We start from the raw sequence: 15,390 nt of genomic DNA on the forward strand, positions 1-15,390 counted from the left end.
GTTGGTTGCTTTGGCTACAGGAAGGAATACTACCAATCTATACTAATCTTCCCAATTCAAATTGACATGTTATAATTATAAAAATGACTCTAGGTTACAAATGACCTACAACTGAATTTCCGTATCCGGGTTTAATAAAGGTCTATCTATCCATCTATAATTAGTTCTCACGGCTCCAATTGAGGCGTTTTGTAAATGTGTACATGAAGCAGATTAAAGCTCCTCGCTATCTGTACTGTAGTCACATAATGTTGCTGTCGGGCAGAAACCTCTTATCTCTGGGAACAGAGTGGCATTCCGACGCACCGCCATCCCAACTGCATGGCTTCCGCGTGCGGTTAGGGTTCGGGACAGGGTTAGTATTGAGTGCGTCGGAATAGCGGTCTTCGGACTGCCGGCGTGTAACCCGTATCTCTATATTCTAACACACACCGTTCTTGAGGTATCCAACATCCGACAGAGACAACATAATTATACTGTATGTCAATGCACTGAGTTGTAACTGTTTATACATACTTATACTGTATGTCAATGCAATGAGTTGTAACTGCCGCTGCTAAAGCGAGGAACATGCACAAGACAATGGCGAACAGAGCTACAGTAAAGACAATTACAGTAGAGCTGGTGAACAGGGCGGAGGGAGGGGACATTAAACTATCAATGAGAGAGAGAGTCACCACTATGTATATGTCCTGTGCTCACAGGATAATGCTGAGTGGACAGGACCACGACAGACGTAACTGAGCTTTGCAGCACCATCCTGTGCACTGCACACACACACACACACACACACACACACACACACCCCCCCCCCCCCCCCCCTCTGGTCAGGCTCTGCCAGTGGGCCTAATGAGGCCAACTACTTTCACCTGGGCCAGGCTCTGCCAGTGGGCCTAATGAGGCCAACTCCTTTCACCTGTGCAATTTCCTACACTCTCAACCCTAGACTAGGCAATACTACTAATCAGACTCATTTGAAGATGGCAATAAAACAATAAAAGCATATTCACATGACGTTACGCCACTAACCACCGTTTCGGTCGTCACCTCTTCACCGAAAACTGGACTATGAATAGGCCTTTAGTCACAGTGAGGCACTGGCCTGCAATGTAGATCGAGTCTAATAAATAAATATATATATATCTTTCCCAGACAGAGAAATGTTGTCCCATCATATAAAGCCAGACACTGTCAATAACCTGGACTGGTTAGCAGCTGTTACTATCAATAACCTTGCTGTGTGTGTGTGTGTGTGTGTGTGTGTGTGTGTGTGTGTGTGTGTGTGTGTGTGTGTGTGTGTGTGATGATGGCTGCTGATAAAGCAGACATGTCCACAGGCAAGGCAAAAGTTTGGTCAACAGTGTCGACCCCAAAGAAAGAGCAATTCTACCACTACTGTATCTACAAGAACAGTCACACAAACAGTGTGTGAGAATGTGAATAAAAGGCGTGAATATTTGACCATGGTGTAGACTGTAGACACATGCACAAACACACTTGCATGCACCCCCCCCCCCCCCCCCCACACACACACACACACACACACACACACACACAGAAGCCCATTGTGAATACAAGATATCTGTACCTTACACTAGAATACAAACGCACAGAGAAATCAGCATGCAGTTAATCATACTGAATTTGTACGAGTGTACACTAAAGTAAAATGATTTCACTCTAATAATAAATAATAATGCACTAAGCATAAATCTGCATTGGATGAAAGTCAGTTCATTTCCAGTACTGAGGGAACACTGTACACTGCCAGCTGGGTGATGCCGTTGTAAATTGCACCAGATGTACACTACTTATGCACTGATTGCGACCGCAGGCGCAGTTTACTATGAAAAGTAAAACCTGCATTTCCCGTCAGTCAGTCCGTCACCCCACGCCTCCACATATGGTCACACATCGTGACATCACGTCTAGTCACCCACATCTCCATATATGGTCACACATCGTGACATGACTTCTCCATATATGGTCAGGCATCATGACATCACGTCTCCATATATGATCACTCATATGTCAGTCTGACATATGAACACTCTACACTCAAGACACACTATATATGGCCATGAACTCTGGCCATACCTGTTTTTCACTGTGCATTTTTGGTCAAAGTTGATCCCATGCCAAAGCGACAGCACTCGTCCACCAGTCTGCCGTCACCCAAGCAGATGCGTGCACACGCCGATCTGCCACCAGATTAATAGTTTAACTCCTGCTTCTCAACTGTGCCGTATTAAGAAGCTCTGTTGTTTCAGGTCGCTTCTCGCCCTCAGGCGTCTTACTGGTAATTATATGCACCAATTAATCTGAATAGTGAATACCGTTTGATTCGGTTTTCAGCTGTCTTTGTTAACATTTTCATTATGTCACACACACACACACACACACACACACACACACACACACACACACACACACACACACACACACACACACACACACACACACACACACACACACACACACACACACACACACACACACACACACACACACACACACACACACACACACACACACACACACACACACACACACAGAGGAGTGCCAGTGGGACTAATCTCATTAAAGCAACGAGTGCACTGCAGTCTGTGTACATTTGTGTGTGTATATAGTGCATATCTCCCTGATTACACCAGACAAGCATACAGTGGCCCCGTTAGTTCCAGTAGGACACATAATAACATAATAACCAACAACCCAATAAGACATTCCATACAGCAATGGTTCCCAAACGTTTTAGCCCATTCCCCCGGGACCCAAATTAGTGAAAATAGCAGATCTACAAGCTCACAATGCATCGCTTTCGCGGCTGAAATGGGGACAATGGAGTGTTTTCATTTTTCCACAGTGATTAGAGCTAATATGATGCTTGATGATCTGTCCCATACGTCTTCCATGGACCTTTTTGCATCCCAATTTATGTAGGCCTACTCTACCTGTATGTATCATCCTGATCCTCCTCTGACTTATTCTTGAGTTCCTGATATTTTCCCACACTCTTGTCTGTCAGCCTGTCATCATTTAACATTTACATGTAGTTATTCATTCCCTTCATTCACATCCAGAACGTACAGTGATTGCAGAATAAGCCTAGTGTCAGGTGGCCAACAGGCCCAGAGAGTACTGCCAAAGGTCAGCGCCATAGTGCCCAGACAAGATTATCTCTGTGCACTTTAAATCATGCAAATACATCATTAGATTTTTAAAATATGGCCATGGCATCCCCTCAACCTGTTCGGTGCGTACATTCAGGGCCCTTCTTTGTTAAGACAACAGGAAGACTTGGCGAGAGCGAGAGGAAGGGAGTTTTAGTGGGATTCATTCACAGGCCAGCAGGGTGGTTCCAGTGGTCAGGGTCTACCACTCCACCCTCTCTTTAGAGACACCACGTTACCAACGTTTACTGCTTGTTTACACCAGGCCTGGCTGGAACCAATAACAGCTTCCCCGATTCTAAACCTCGTCAGCAGTAAAATACTGGGTCTTAATTTAACTCTGTGTACAAATGTTTGCACACTCTTGGCGTTACACATGGACGAATCAACACTGAGGATTTGACTGCGTATGGAAAACAATATAATTTTGCATAGTTTATTGCACTGTTGTCGACTTGTTGTTGCTGGTGTCTCTGGTCCAGCATGCCAAAAACAGCTTCCTGAGAACTAAAAGCTCACATGACCACAGAAAGGTCAAAGTTTCTGCACACGCCTTTGGACAGTTCAAGTTTTAAAAGGGAAACGACAGGTGTTGAGGTTAGTGTTACTGCAGCATGCATGACGAGGAATCCTGATGCAATGTACAGTAAATACAGCTTCGCCAGTGGTTCTCAACCCCACTGGTAGGCCGTGTTTAAATTGCGAGTGAGCCCCCAATTAATTGGAAAAATAACACTAAGAATGTAATGATTTAATAATTTAAATGACATATAAAAACAATATAAAACAATATTTTTGTATTCCTTTAAAACCTTTAAAAGTCTGTTTGCATTGTGAACTATACTATGTTAGTTCCAACTGATACAATGGTTTGATTGATCATTACAATAAACATACTCTGAAAATGTAGATTGGAAACCAAACCAGATGAATCTGCCGCCAGGGGAAACAAATCCCTGGGGAGATTGGTCTGCCAATCAGATTGGTGACCAATCAGAGGGGACATTTTCGGGAGGAAAAAAGCAGCTTCACATTTGTAACCGCCCCTTGGAAATAATATCTATGCAGTGATATTAATCTGGCCATGCAAGGCTACTGAAAATGCATGCGGACAACCCTTTTGAGATTTTTCAAGTGGGCCCTGGTCCATAAAATGTTGAGAACCAACGAGTTACACCATGGGCAGTGTGTTTGGTACATGACTGCTTATGGTTCTATGTCTATGTGCATAACAAAATATGTTATGTCATCACTGTTAATAGCCGCTAGGCTAAAAGCGTCAGCTGACTATGCAGTAATATAAAGCATTTTATTTGGAGTGACTCATGCTGCATTCACACTATAGGGCAATGAAACCTACAAAAAGACTCAGTGCTGCCAGCTTGCTATACTGACTGTCACCGAATCGTTGTTGGAAGTGTTGCTCAAGCTACAGTTTGCAAGTGAAAGGGGTGGGTTTACACAGCGCAGGGAACCGGTTAACAGCAATAATGAGTTTTTCTTCCATTTATGGAAAGGAGCAGGAATTGTGGGGAGAGAAGTGGAAATGATGCAACAAAACTACAAAACAGATTTGATTCACTGCGTCATTGGCGTGCTGAGAAAAGTTGAAGCCAGCTCAACTTTCAATTGCAGCACGTCATGCCTGTCACGCAGCGATAAGTGCTGGGCGTCACGTCGCAGTTTCATGCCGCTGGCTTCCTTTTAAAATGACTTGTAGCCTGTTGCATGAACGCACCATTATAATACATGCACTGCAGCCAGCAACCCAATAAGCTTACATTCTTAAATCATAAATATTTTTTGTAAGTAAAGACTTCCCAACCACAGTGCCAAAACAATGCTCTTGCAAGTTTGTAAACGTGACATGTATCAGTGAGACTACATTCTGATAAAAACATTGTGCTATAAATCATCATCGCAATCACTGTGCATGTCTGACCTGTTTTACCTGTAGTGGCTCAGTGTGTGTGTGTGCGTGTGCGTGTGCGTGTGCGTGTGTGTGTGTGTGTGTGTGTGAAAATTCTGTGCCTTGCCTTGTGTTCTGAGATCTTTTACATACATTATACTGTATAATTTGTTCACATACACTCACACACAGTCCTAGACAAATACAGACACACACTTACCTTCTGTAGGCTGGTTGGGTTGAGTTGGGTTTTATCGATAATCTTAATTGCAACCTGAGGACAGAAAAGGATAGAAAATTACAATGACTATTAAAAATAAATAATTTTGAAGTCCATCCATACTACATATGGCTGTGATAACGGGAAGCATTTCAATAAAGGTGCTACACTCCTATTTCAGATATTGAAAACAATATCGTCAGTCTATGGTTTTTTTTCCTCCATTGAACACCAGGTTGATCTGTTTTTCTCTGCAAATATTGTCAACTTGATGACAAATTGAAGAGTAGACAATTCATATTAACCTATTTTGGGCGGGAACCCCTTTTGGTGTTTTAAACATTATGTTGTAATTTAGCTATTGAAAAATAGCAGATCTACGAGCTTGTAGGTCTGCTATTTTTTTTAAATCGTGAAAATATTTATTTTAGAAAACTGGAGGATTTAGAAGATTTTTTTTAAATTTCGACGTCAGGCCTGAATTAATGTTACTGAACATGAATACATACATTCAGTGGGAATGAGGTGGAATGAAGGCCTGCAGTAGTGAACGTTGGCAGTACTACAGCCATGGTCCAATCACATACAGTAGGACCATCTTCTATCGTTGCTGTCGGGTAGAAACCTCTTATCTTCATATTTAAAGATTGTGTGTTTTTTCGTAAATTAATGCTTTATACTTGACCATACAGTACTACAGCATCACACAAAAGTATCAAAAATACCAGATCTACAAGCTTGAAAAGCCGCGAGAAGCGGCACGTGTCATGTAACAGTTTTGGACATGAGGATTCCACCCGTCAGAGATGATATAAAAATAAAACAATATTCACAAATACGATATTATCCTCAGAATAGGAAATATTGTGATAATTGATTTTGTCCACATCTCAGAGCTCTACTAAAAATCTAATCCGACAACAAAGTCAACCCATGCTGGGATCCACTGAACCAACCGCAGTGATGCAAATAGCCTGCAATACTGTACTCAGTAATGTACCTAACGTAATGGAGTAAGACTCATAAAATGCGACCCATCTAAAAGACCACCCCTGGGTCCCAGGGCCGGGACCCATTACATTGAAAACCGATTTACATGACTGAAACCACACAGGTAGTATATAATAGACTTAACAATGTTCTGTGGCCGGGTCAAAGTTAGCACTGTAAACCAACAATATAGGCCATTATGCTTTTTTCTTTATATGACAGAGAGCAGAGCTCACATGATCCAGCAAATAGGCAGGGGATGAAAAGTCTACTGAGCCTCAAGGACTTATCAACTTAGCCAATGTAGGTCAAGACTTTATGACCCCGACAGACAATGCGTTTCAACACAAAGTTGCAGGCGGAAACGCACAGACGTGGATAGGTAGGCACACGCACGCACACACTGTACATTATGCAACACTGACTTCACACACACACACACACACACACACACACACACACACACACACACACACACACACACACACACACACACACACACACACACACACACACACACACACACACACACACACACACACACACACACACACACACACACACACACACACAACTTAACAGTAGCACTTAACAGTAGTCAATCATAACATGCAATTATAGCATTCATTTTCACAATTAAGGGAAATGTACAACAGGCCAAAGTTACACCAGTTGATAAGACCAGACTCACTTCTCTGCCAGTCAGTATGTGGCGTGCCAGTTTGACCTTGGCGAAGTTGCCCTTGCCAATGGTTTTGAGCAACCGGTAGTTCCCTATGTGAGGCTGTTCGTCGGAACACAAGGCGATGGAGTTCCGACATCGTGCACCCAGCGACCGGCTCGACCAACCGGTACCTTTCTCTGAACGGCTGGCCGACAGGGAGGTATGCTGAGGAGAAAAAAGAAAGATAGAGAGTTCATGAGTCAAGGGGCACAGTGGCACAGTCGGTAGTGCTGTCACCTCACAGCTAGAAGGTCCTGGGTTCGATTCCCGCTGGGGACGCTGTGGGTGCTGGGGGCGTGTTCTCTCCTCCGCGTCATCAGTGCCCATACCCGAGGCGGGGTTGGCGAAAGGGCCTTTCTGTGTGGAGTTTGCATGTTCTCCCCGTGTCCCCTAGGGTAGGTACCCTCACAAAAACATGCAGTAATTCTGGTCTCTAAACTACCTCCCCCTGGCCAGCCGGGGCGCCTGATGGAGGGGAAAGGAACTGGTCGGAATAACGTGTTCCTTCCACGCGCTACATCCGGCTGGGGAAACTCTCCCCTGTCAGGTGAAAAGAAGCAGCTTGAACTACTCATGCATAGAAGGAAGCATGAGGTCAGACTGCTGCCCCCCAGGTTGGCAGAGGAAGTGTAGTGCCCAGGATTACATTAGATAATTGACCACCATTCTACACTTGCACAATAAGGACAACTTTATTTAGGCAACGTTTTGGTCAATAGACGCCTGAAGACGGTCTATTGACCGAAACATTGCCTAAATAAAGGCAAAAGGACAAAGGCATAGGACAGTTGAGCAATGCATAATCCCCCAACATACTTCTCTGAAAACTAGGATGAGTTTTATTATAGAAGACAAAAAGGTGCTGTACGTGATTTTGTATTTTTGTTCAAATAAATGTTAAATAGCTCTACACATATTCTCTGTAGTGCCTGTTCAAGGAGAGAGCATTCATACAGGATAGAAGATAAACAAAATTGGAATTGGAAGTGAAGAAACTAAAACATTTATTTTTTAAAGTGGCCAAAAGTTCTCTCTCCTGAATGGAGAGAGAAACGAGTGAGTGTACATAGAAAAGTGCACAGCTTCCTAAATGTCACCCATGATGACCCCCCACAAAGCCAGCATTCCTCTCATGTGTGAGGTCAGTAGTGGGAGACACGTGACATGGGACAAAAGAGGCAAATTGGCATAGCCGCATTGATCTGCCCAATACTCACTAATCCAGCAAGGGGACTTTGGGCCGTGACTTCCATGTGTCCTTGACTGCTTGCAGGAGGTTGATCAGGGAAAAAAGGAACTAAGTAGACTAAATGGCAGTTACATTTTTTAGCATCCACTCAAATGAGATATTATTAATATATGGATATTTTGGTTTAGACTCCAATTAATTAATATATGCAAAGCAGGGCTAAAACCATGTGGCATGGGTTTATGACAACTGGAAACTAACAAAAGACAAATTCGTTTTTTGTTGTTGTTTTTCTCATGATTTTCTATTATCTCCCGCTTCAAAGACCACTGTAACTATAAAATATTCCCGGGTGAGCTGATGAGTTTTTCTTCTGAACTTTGCCAGAAAGGCACACTTTGTACTTTTGCTAGGAAAATAAAATGACAAATCCTAGAATCTCCAAAAATATCTGTTAACTCATGGCAAGTTCAGCACAGCCTGATCCAGGGCCTCTGGGTCCAATCAGTTTTAAGCATCGAATACATGATAAACTAAAGTCCATCCATCTGTTTCCCTCTCAGCTTAAAGCAGAGGAAAATATTTCTCCCCAGGAGACTAATACATTTCAGGCATCTGCAGTGGGTTTGGAAATCCAGCACACAAACACATAAGGAAGTCGAGGAAACTATCAACTATACAGACATATATACCGAGTTAACTTCTGAGGTTCATGGACTCCCAGTGCCTGATATACACAAACGTATGGCAAATTTGAAATGTATGTTGCACACTGATCACTAGGGATGGAGCTCGATAACCGATACCCGATTAAATCCGATAACAAGCTTATTGAGTACCCGTTATGATGTCATGTTGAGTACCCTATGATGTCATGTTCAAACAATCGTGGCAAGAGGCGATCAAGAAATAAATGTAATCATCCATGCTGGCACAAACATGTCGATCTAAAAGTGTATTGATACCTGCCAACCAGCGCTGCCAGGGTAAACAAAATTACACTTTGAAGTTTAACAGTTTCTTTAATATTATTTTATTGGTAAAAAGGTCAATTGCCTGTTAGAAATGTACTGTATTTGAAGGCCCTAGTAAAAGATACTGGTTCTTTTCAGAATGTATTGTCTCCCGTCTTTCCACAAAATAATAGAAAATGCTCAATAGTGGGCTTGATAAGGACCCGGCTCGATAAGCCTTATTGATAAGGTGATCGTTATCAATAAAAATGAACGAGATCCATCCCTACTGATCACTGAACATAGTAGCTCTACATCCCTACTGATCACTGAACATAGTAGCTCTACATCCCTACTGATCACTGAACATAGTAGCTCTACATCCCTACTGATCACTGAACATAGTAGCTCTACATCCCTACTGATCACTGAACATAGTAGCTCTACATCCCTACTGATCACTGAACATAGCTCTACATCCCTACTGATCACTGCACATAGTAGCTCTACATCCCTACTGATCACTGAACATAGTAGCTCTACATCCCTACTGATCACTGAACATAGTAGCTCTACATCCCTACTGATCACTGAACATAGTAGCTCTACATCCCTACTGATCACTGAACATAGTAGCTCTACATCCCTACTGATCACTGAACATAGTAGCTCTACATCCCTACTGATCACTGAACATAGTAGCTCTACATCCCTACTGATCACTGAACATAGCAGCTCTACATCCCTACTGATCACTGAACATAGTAGCTCTACATCCCTACTGATCAATGAACATAGTAGCTCTACATCCCTACTGATCACTGAACATAGTAGCTCTACATCCCTACTGATCACTGAACATAGTAGCTCTACATCCCTACTGATCACTGAACATAGTAGCTCTACATCCCTACTGATCACTGAACATAGTACATCCCTACTGATCACTGAACATAGTACATCCCTACTGATCACTGAACATAGTAGCTCTACATCCCTACTGATCACTGAACATAGTAGCTCTACATCCCTACTGATCACTGAACATAGTAGCTCTACATCCCTACTGATCACTGAACATAGTAGCTCTACATCCCTACTGATCACTGAACATAGTACATCCCTACTGATCACTGAACATAGTAGCTCTACATCCCTACTGATCACTGAACATAGTAGCTCTACATCCCTACTGATCACTGAACATAGTAGCTCTACATCCCTACTGATCACTGAACATAGTAGCTCTACATCCCTACTGATCACTGAACATAGTAGCTCTACATCCCTACTGATCACTGAACATAGTAGCTCTACATCCCTACTGATCACTGAACATAGTAGCTCTACATCCCTACTGATCACTGAACATAGTAGCTCTACATCCCAGAACGTGTCAAGGAAGGATCACACAGGGAAGTACGGTAGTACAAACCAGTCTTTACTGACGCAACCTGCCAATAAGGATACTGATTGTGACTATATCATTAAAAAAACATAATAAATCTACTGTATAAGTGTATATAGCTTTTGATATTTCCTGATGCTGACAGCTAATCACAGATCCAGAAGGCTGTTGCGTCTCAGTAAACAAACTTTCACATGCTCCAAATAGGGAAGTGACAGAGCAAAGTGACAGAGGGTGGTATCACGGTGTTAACAAACTAGTGGGTTTTTCAACTTCAATGATGGGCATACAGACTATTCCTTGTTTTCCATTCTACCATGCAGATAGTTAACTGAATTCACCCGTTGTCTCAGGTCTAAACCAGACCCTGAATAAGGAAACTGCTATGGAAACCAGCAGTACTTTGGGGTTTGCAGAACTGGGTCTGAGAACTACAGTACTGGAGTAAGTTACAGGTATAACATTTTATCTTACAATGGCATTATTCCAGCCACCCCAAAATGTCCCATCACACCAGATTGATTGCTTGTCATCAGTGTAATCAGCTGATTACTTTGCATCCTGAAGACTGGCCTACTTGAGGATATAAAAGTAGCTCAGACAATCAATTTAGGCTTCCCTCAGTCCAATAAATCACTATGTCGTTAAGCCATCGGTGGAGCACTACCGTTTCAACAGGGCCCCACACAGGAAATACATATTAGACATTTAAAAGTAGAGGGAGAATTTGTAAAGATGAAAATCCTTTTTCTATTTGCAATAATTGTATGGTGAGGGGGAGACTTTCATCCGAGATAAATCGACTAGGAAGTAGGAATCTCTCTCTCATGATTAATTTCAGCACAGGCCATTATCTATTCCCACATGGTTCCCATGGACTGATGACCACACGCACGCACGCACGCACAGATCTGAAGTCTGATAAAACCACATCACCTTGACATGCCCCCGCTGTGACTGTGGAGAGCTCTGTGCATGAACAGTACACAGTAACAGTGAGCTCAGATCACAAGGTCAAGTGACTTTCCCACACACAGATATTCACACACTGACACACTTTTCACTGTGCTGCATCCACGCAATCACACACCATACAGACACAAACACACATCAGACAAAAGACACAAGCTATCATATCATGCACAGTAAAATCCTCAGTGTTGCTTCAACTCTGGAAGTGTACAAATGTAACCAAATGGACGCATCCATTGAATGCAAGTAGAATCAGATCATGAATTGAATTCATGATGGCCATGAGGCAAACAAAAAAGGATTAGTAAGCAATAGGGCTGTCACGATTGTCCCACAAATAATTACAATTACAATAATTATGTTTTGGGCATTGAACATGCATGAAAATGTACATTTCCTTTTGCCTTTAGGTCTTCGTTATCAAAACATTCACAGGGCAGATATGACAAATTACTTAAATATCATTTAAGTTACAATGTGACGCCTTGTAAGCTTATATATCTTCTGTTTTTGGAAAATGTTTGAAAATGTATGAATATTTCTCAACATGGAAACGATTATGACATCTATTCAAAAATAACTGAGATTATCTAAAATAATTGCGATTGGGCAATTATGTAGGCTACGAATTGCGACAGGACTAGTAAGCAATGTTATTCTTTTTAAAAGATTAATTGTGACAGGCCTAGTAAGCAATGTTATTCTCTTTAAAAGATGATGTATGAATAAAGTCTAGTAATCATTGACATGATAAAGAGTTATACAAGACGTTTAGTTTACGTTGACCTTCAAAACATCTGCCAGTCAGATGAAAGAGCCCCTTGAAGATAGTAGATCTTCAGAGTCAGACAGCTCTTTCCATCCTGCACTCAACACCCCCCATTCCCCCAACCCCCCATTCCCCCACCTTGTAGTCCATCACCCCATGCTTCCTCCAGTCTGTCGCTGCATTGCACTCTGTGCCTCTGCTGTTTTCAGCTATCCAGGAGGTCTACTCGGAGTAGACAGAGGATGAGGACTGACTGCCTGGTACCTTTAGGAGAACTGGCTTCTCTCCCTGCTTCCCTTGGGTCTGATGAGACCTGATTCACATCTCATCTACCACCCCCACTCCTTTAAGTCTGCCTACTTTCTCCTTTCTGCTCCCCTTCTCATTCCATTCATATATGCATCCACACCACCATGATTTTATTTGATTTAATTATTTATTTCCCTTTTTATATACTGGTATATCTTAATTAGTTGAGTGTGAAGGGGATAACATGCAGATTGAAAAAAAGAGCCCCATATACATGCATATGCAAAATGTAGCCATTATTAGAAACATCCATTTTCTACTATAAATCAGCCAATATTGCACTTAACTGAACAAATAACGTGTCTATATGATTTGAGGGTGATCGATTGATGTCCACAACGGAGCATGCTGGTATGCAAATGAGTGCTCACATTAGGCTACAATATACAGCCATTATTTTTTTACCTAAAAAATAATAATATTAAACCTTTTTAGTCATAATTGCTCACCAAAAGCGTTTCCTAAATGTATGTCCTACTCGATCATACAAAAGTATCAAAGCGCTTCGCGCCGCCGCGTTCCAAGCTTGCAGATCTTTGAATTTGAATCGTGAAATTATATGCATACAGTTACATAGATAAATTCCCCCACAACCATAGATTATAGTTTGACTGTCAGGCAGGCACATTGGATAAAAGCTGTCCCTGAAATTCTATGACTCCCTGCCATGGCATTCTGTTGTGCTGCCAACCTCATACACAGCGTCATTCTCTCCGCTACCCCTCCACCCATAAGATGTGCCTCCCTCCCCTCTCCGCCGTTCTCCTCTCCACACAGGGCTCCGCCCAACCCTTTTGTCTACCCCTGACGGTATCTTCGTCTTCAGTGACCTCACATCAATTTAGGTCTCACAGCCGCCGCCTCCTTCCAGCATCGTCCTCCTCCCCTCCCCCACCTCACATACTTGTATCAAGAACAGCCTATATGGATTTACTCTCCCGTCCCTCTTGACTGTCATGTGGTATTATTCATACATACGAGGGCTGGGGTGTGTTGTGTCATGCAATCCAGGAATTTCAGCTCATCCTGTTGTACTCATCGTATGTGTGCGTGTATTGAAGGCAGAAGGAAGGGAGGGTTGAAGAGAGGGATGAAGACCCCTATGGCGCGATTCATACTCCTATTTTAGAGCCGAATAAAAGTCGGTTCGGCTCTATAGAGCCTACAATGTGACGTAATTTGAGGTTCGGGGGGGGGCGGGTACCGTCCTAAAGTCGGCTCTTCGGTGTTACTGAAAATTTCTGACGAGCCGAAATCATTTCGGCACTACAGCGCCGAAACAGCGGTAAAATAGGAGTATGAATCGGCCCTAAGACTACGTGATAATACATACATATAGGGTGGGTGACATTAAAGGACAGAGCACAGATAGAGGGAGAGAGTGAAGTGGGTGGGGGTGTTTACTGAATGATTTGCACATTCAGCGCACAAGCCGTACCTTGTTCTTGAATATTGAAAAGAATCCCATTCTCCGTGACAATCCCCTTAGTTTCAGGGCTCTATCTGCCTCCTCTATCCAAAACAATCATTGTTCTAGATCAGGCTGTTACCAGTGTATCCAATAGTGTTTGGCAATATGTCTTTTGTCAACAAAATGTCAGTAGGCGTAACACTGCGGCAAAGTTCCCACAGTTGTGCTCAGAAAAGGGTTTTATTGGTAGGTCTTTTCACATTTCAAAATGTGTTAAAATGTTTTGTCAATAATAAATATCACTGAATGCATCTTTTTATATTGGTTGCTGCTAGTGGTGTTTACCACCAAATCATAGTTAAGTTTACCCTCCTTACTCCTGAAAACTGGCAACAACCACAGGCTCATGTAGTGTGACGAGTTCTATCTATCATTACTTACTTACTTACGCCTACTGCCCCTTCTGGGGCATAGGCCGTCAACAAGCGATCTCCAGGAATCTCTGTCTTGAGCTGTTCTCTCCAGCTATATCTATCATTCTATAACCATAATGTATTCCCTGCACACAACACAAGCTAATTGGTTTGCATTTGGTTCTTCTACATTCTACATACTGCAAATAAAAGAACATTAAGCTGGTTTGAATAGATGAGCCATAACTGCCATGCGAGGGTGACAATCAGATGAGATGTTCATGATGTGAAATGGAAAATATCATTATCAGTTACATCTCCTCTCAAGGAAGATAGGTTTATGGAGTGCCTTGCCTATTGTCCACAATGTCTCGTACTGTCCGTTTGCCCTTAAAGGCCATGTTGCTTAGCGTGGAGCAATAACTTAACATGTCTCATAGCAACCACATTCACATTCTTATCTAGGACAACCAAAACAACCATCAAGCTAACAAAAAATATTGTCACTCTTGTTATGTTGCAACCTCAGTTGGGGTAAGGCAGGAAGGTGTTGAAACGTTTCCATGCGTGAGAGAGAGAGACCCATAGGATCGGTGTCGTTTAAACCAGTGTGTCCCAAACAATGGGCTGGGACCCATTTTTGTGTATGCGAGTTTATGCTGCAGGCCATTTTCACTATTTTGTATTTTTTAAATAGGGCATAAGTAGTTCATATATTTTGAACGTTTGGGTCCCGGAGAGGCACAAAATCTATGTTTTGGGTCGAGCGAAAACATTTAAGGAACCCGAAATGTCCAAATAAGCTCTTCCTGTACTCACTGAAAGTACTAACATTCAAAAAATATTAAATAACCCAATCACAAATAAATCAAAAAGTGCAGACAGATTTAAGTATATCAGCGTGCCCACTAACATGTATGTATGGAAATCCAACCTTTGCTATGCATATT

General features: G+C 42.4%; 1 protein-coding gene across 3 annotated transcripts in view; it reads right to left on the minus strand.

Annotated features, from left to right (window-relative positions):
* Window positions 1-15,390, minus strand: part of mark4b (MAP/microtubule affinity-regulating kinase 4b) — a 72,730-nt gene that overhangs the window by 42,353 nt on the left and 14,987 nt on the right. For all 3 annotated transcript variants that reach the window (XM_079513397.1, XM_079513396.1, XM_079513398.1), the window contains exons 2-3: window positions 6,984-7,181; window positions 5,303-5,356 (exon numbers count right to left, since the gene is read on the minus strand). In XM_079513397.1, coding sequence (XP_079369523.1) covers window positions 5,303-5,356; window positions 6,984-7,181 — 252 coding nt within the window. The remainder of the gene's footprint in view (window positions 1-5,302; window positions 5,357-6,983; window positions 7,182-15,390) is intronic.

The sequence above is a fragment of the Electrona antarctica genome (genome assembly GCF_951216825.1).
Source record: "Electrona antarctica genome assembly, chromosome: 11".
NCBI lineage: Eukaryota > Metazoa > Chordata > Actinopteri > Myctophiformes > Myctophidae > Electrona > Electrona antarctica.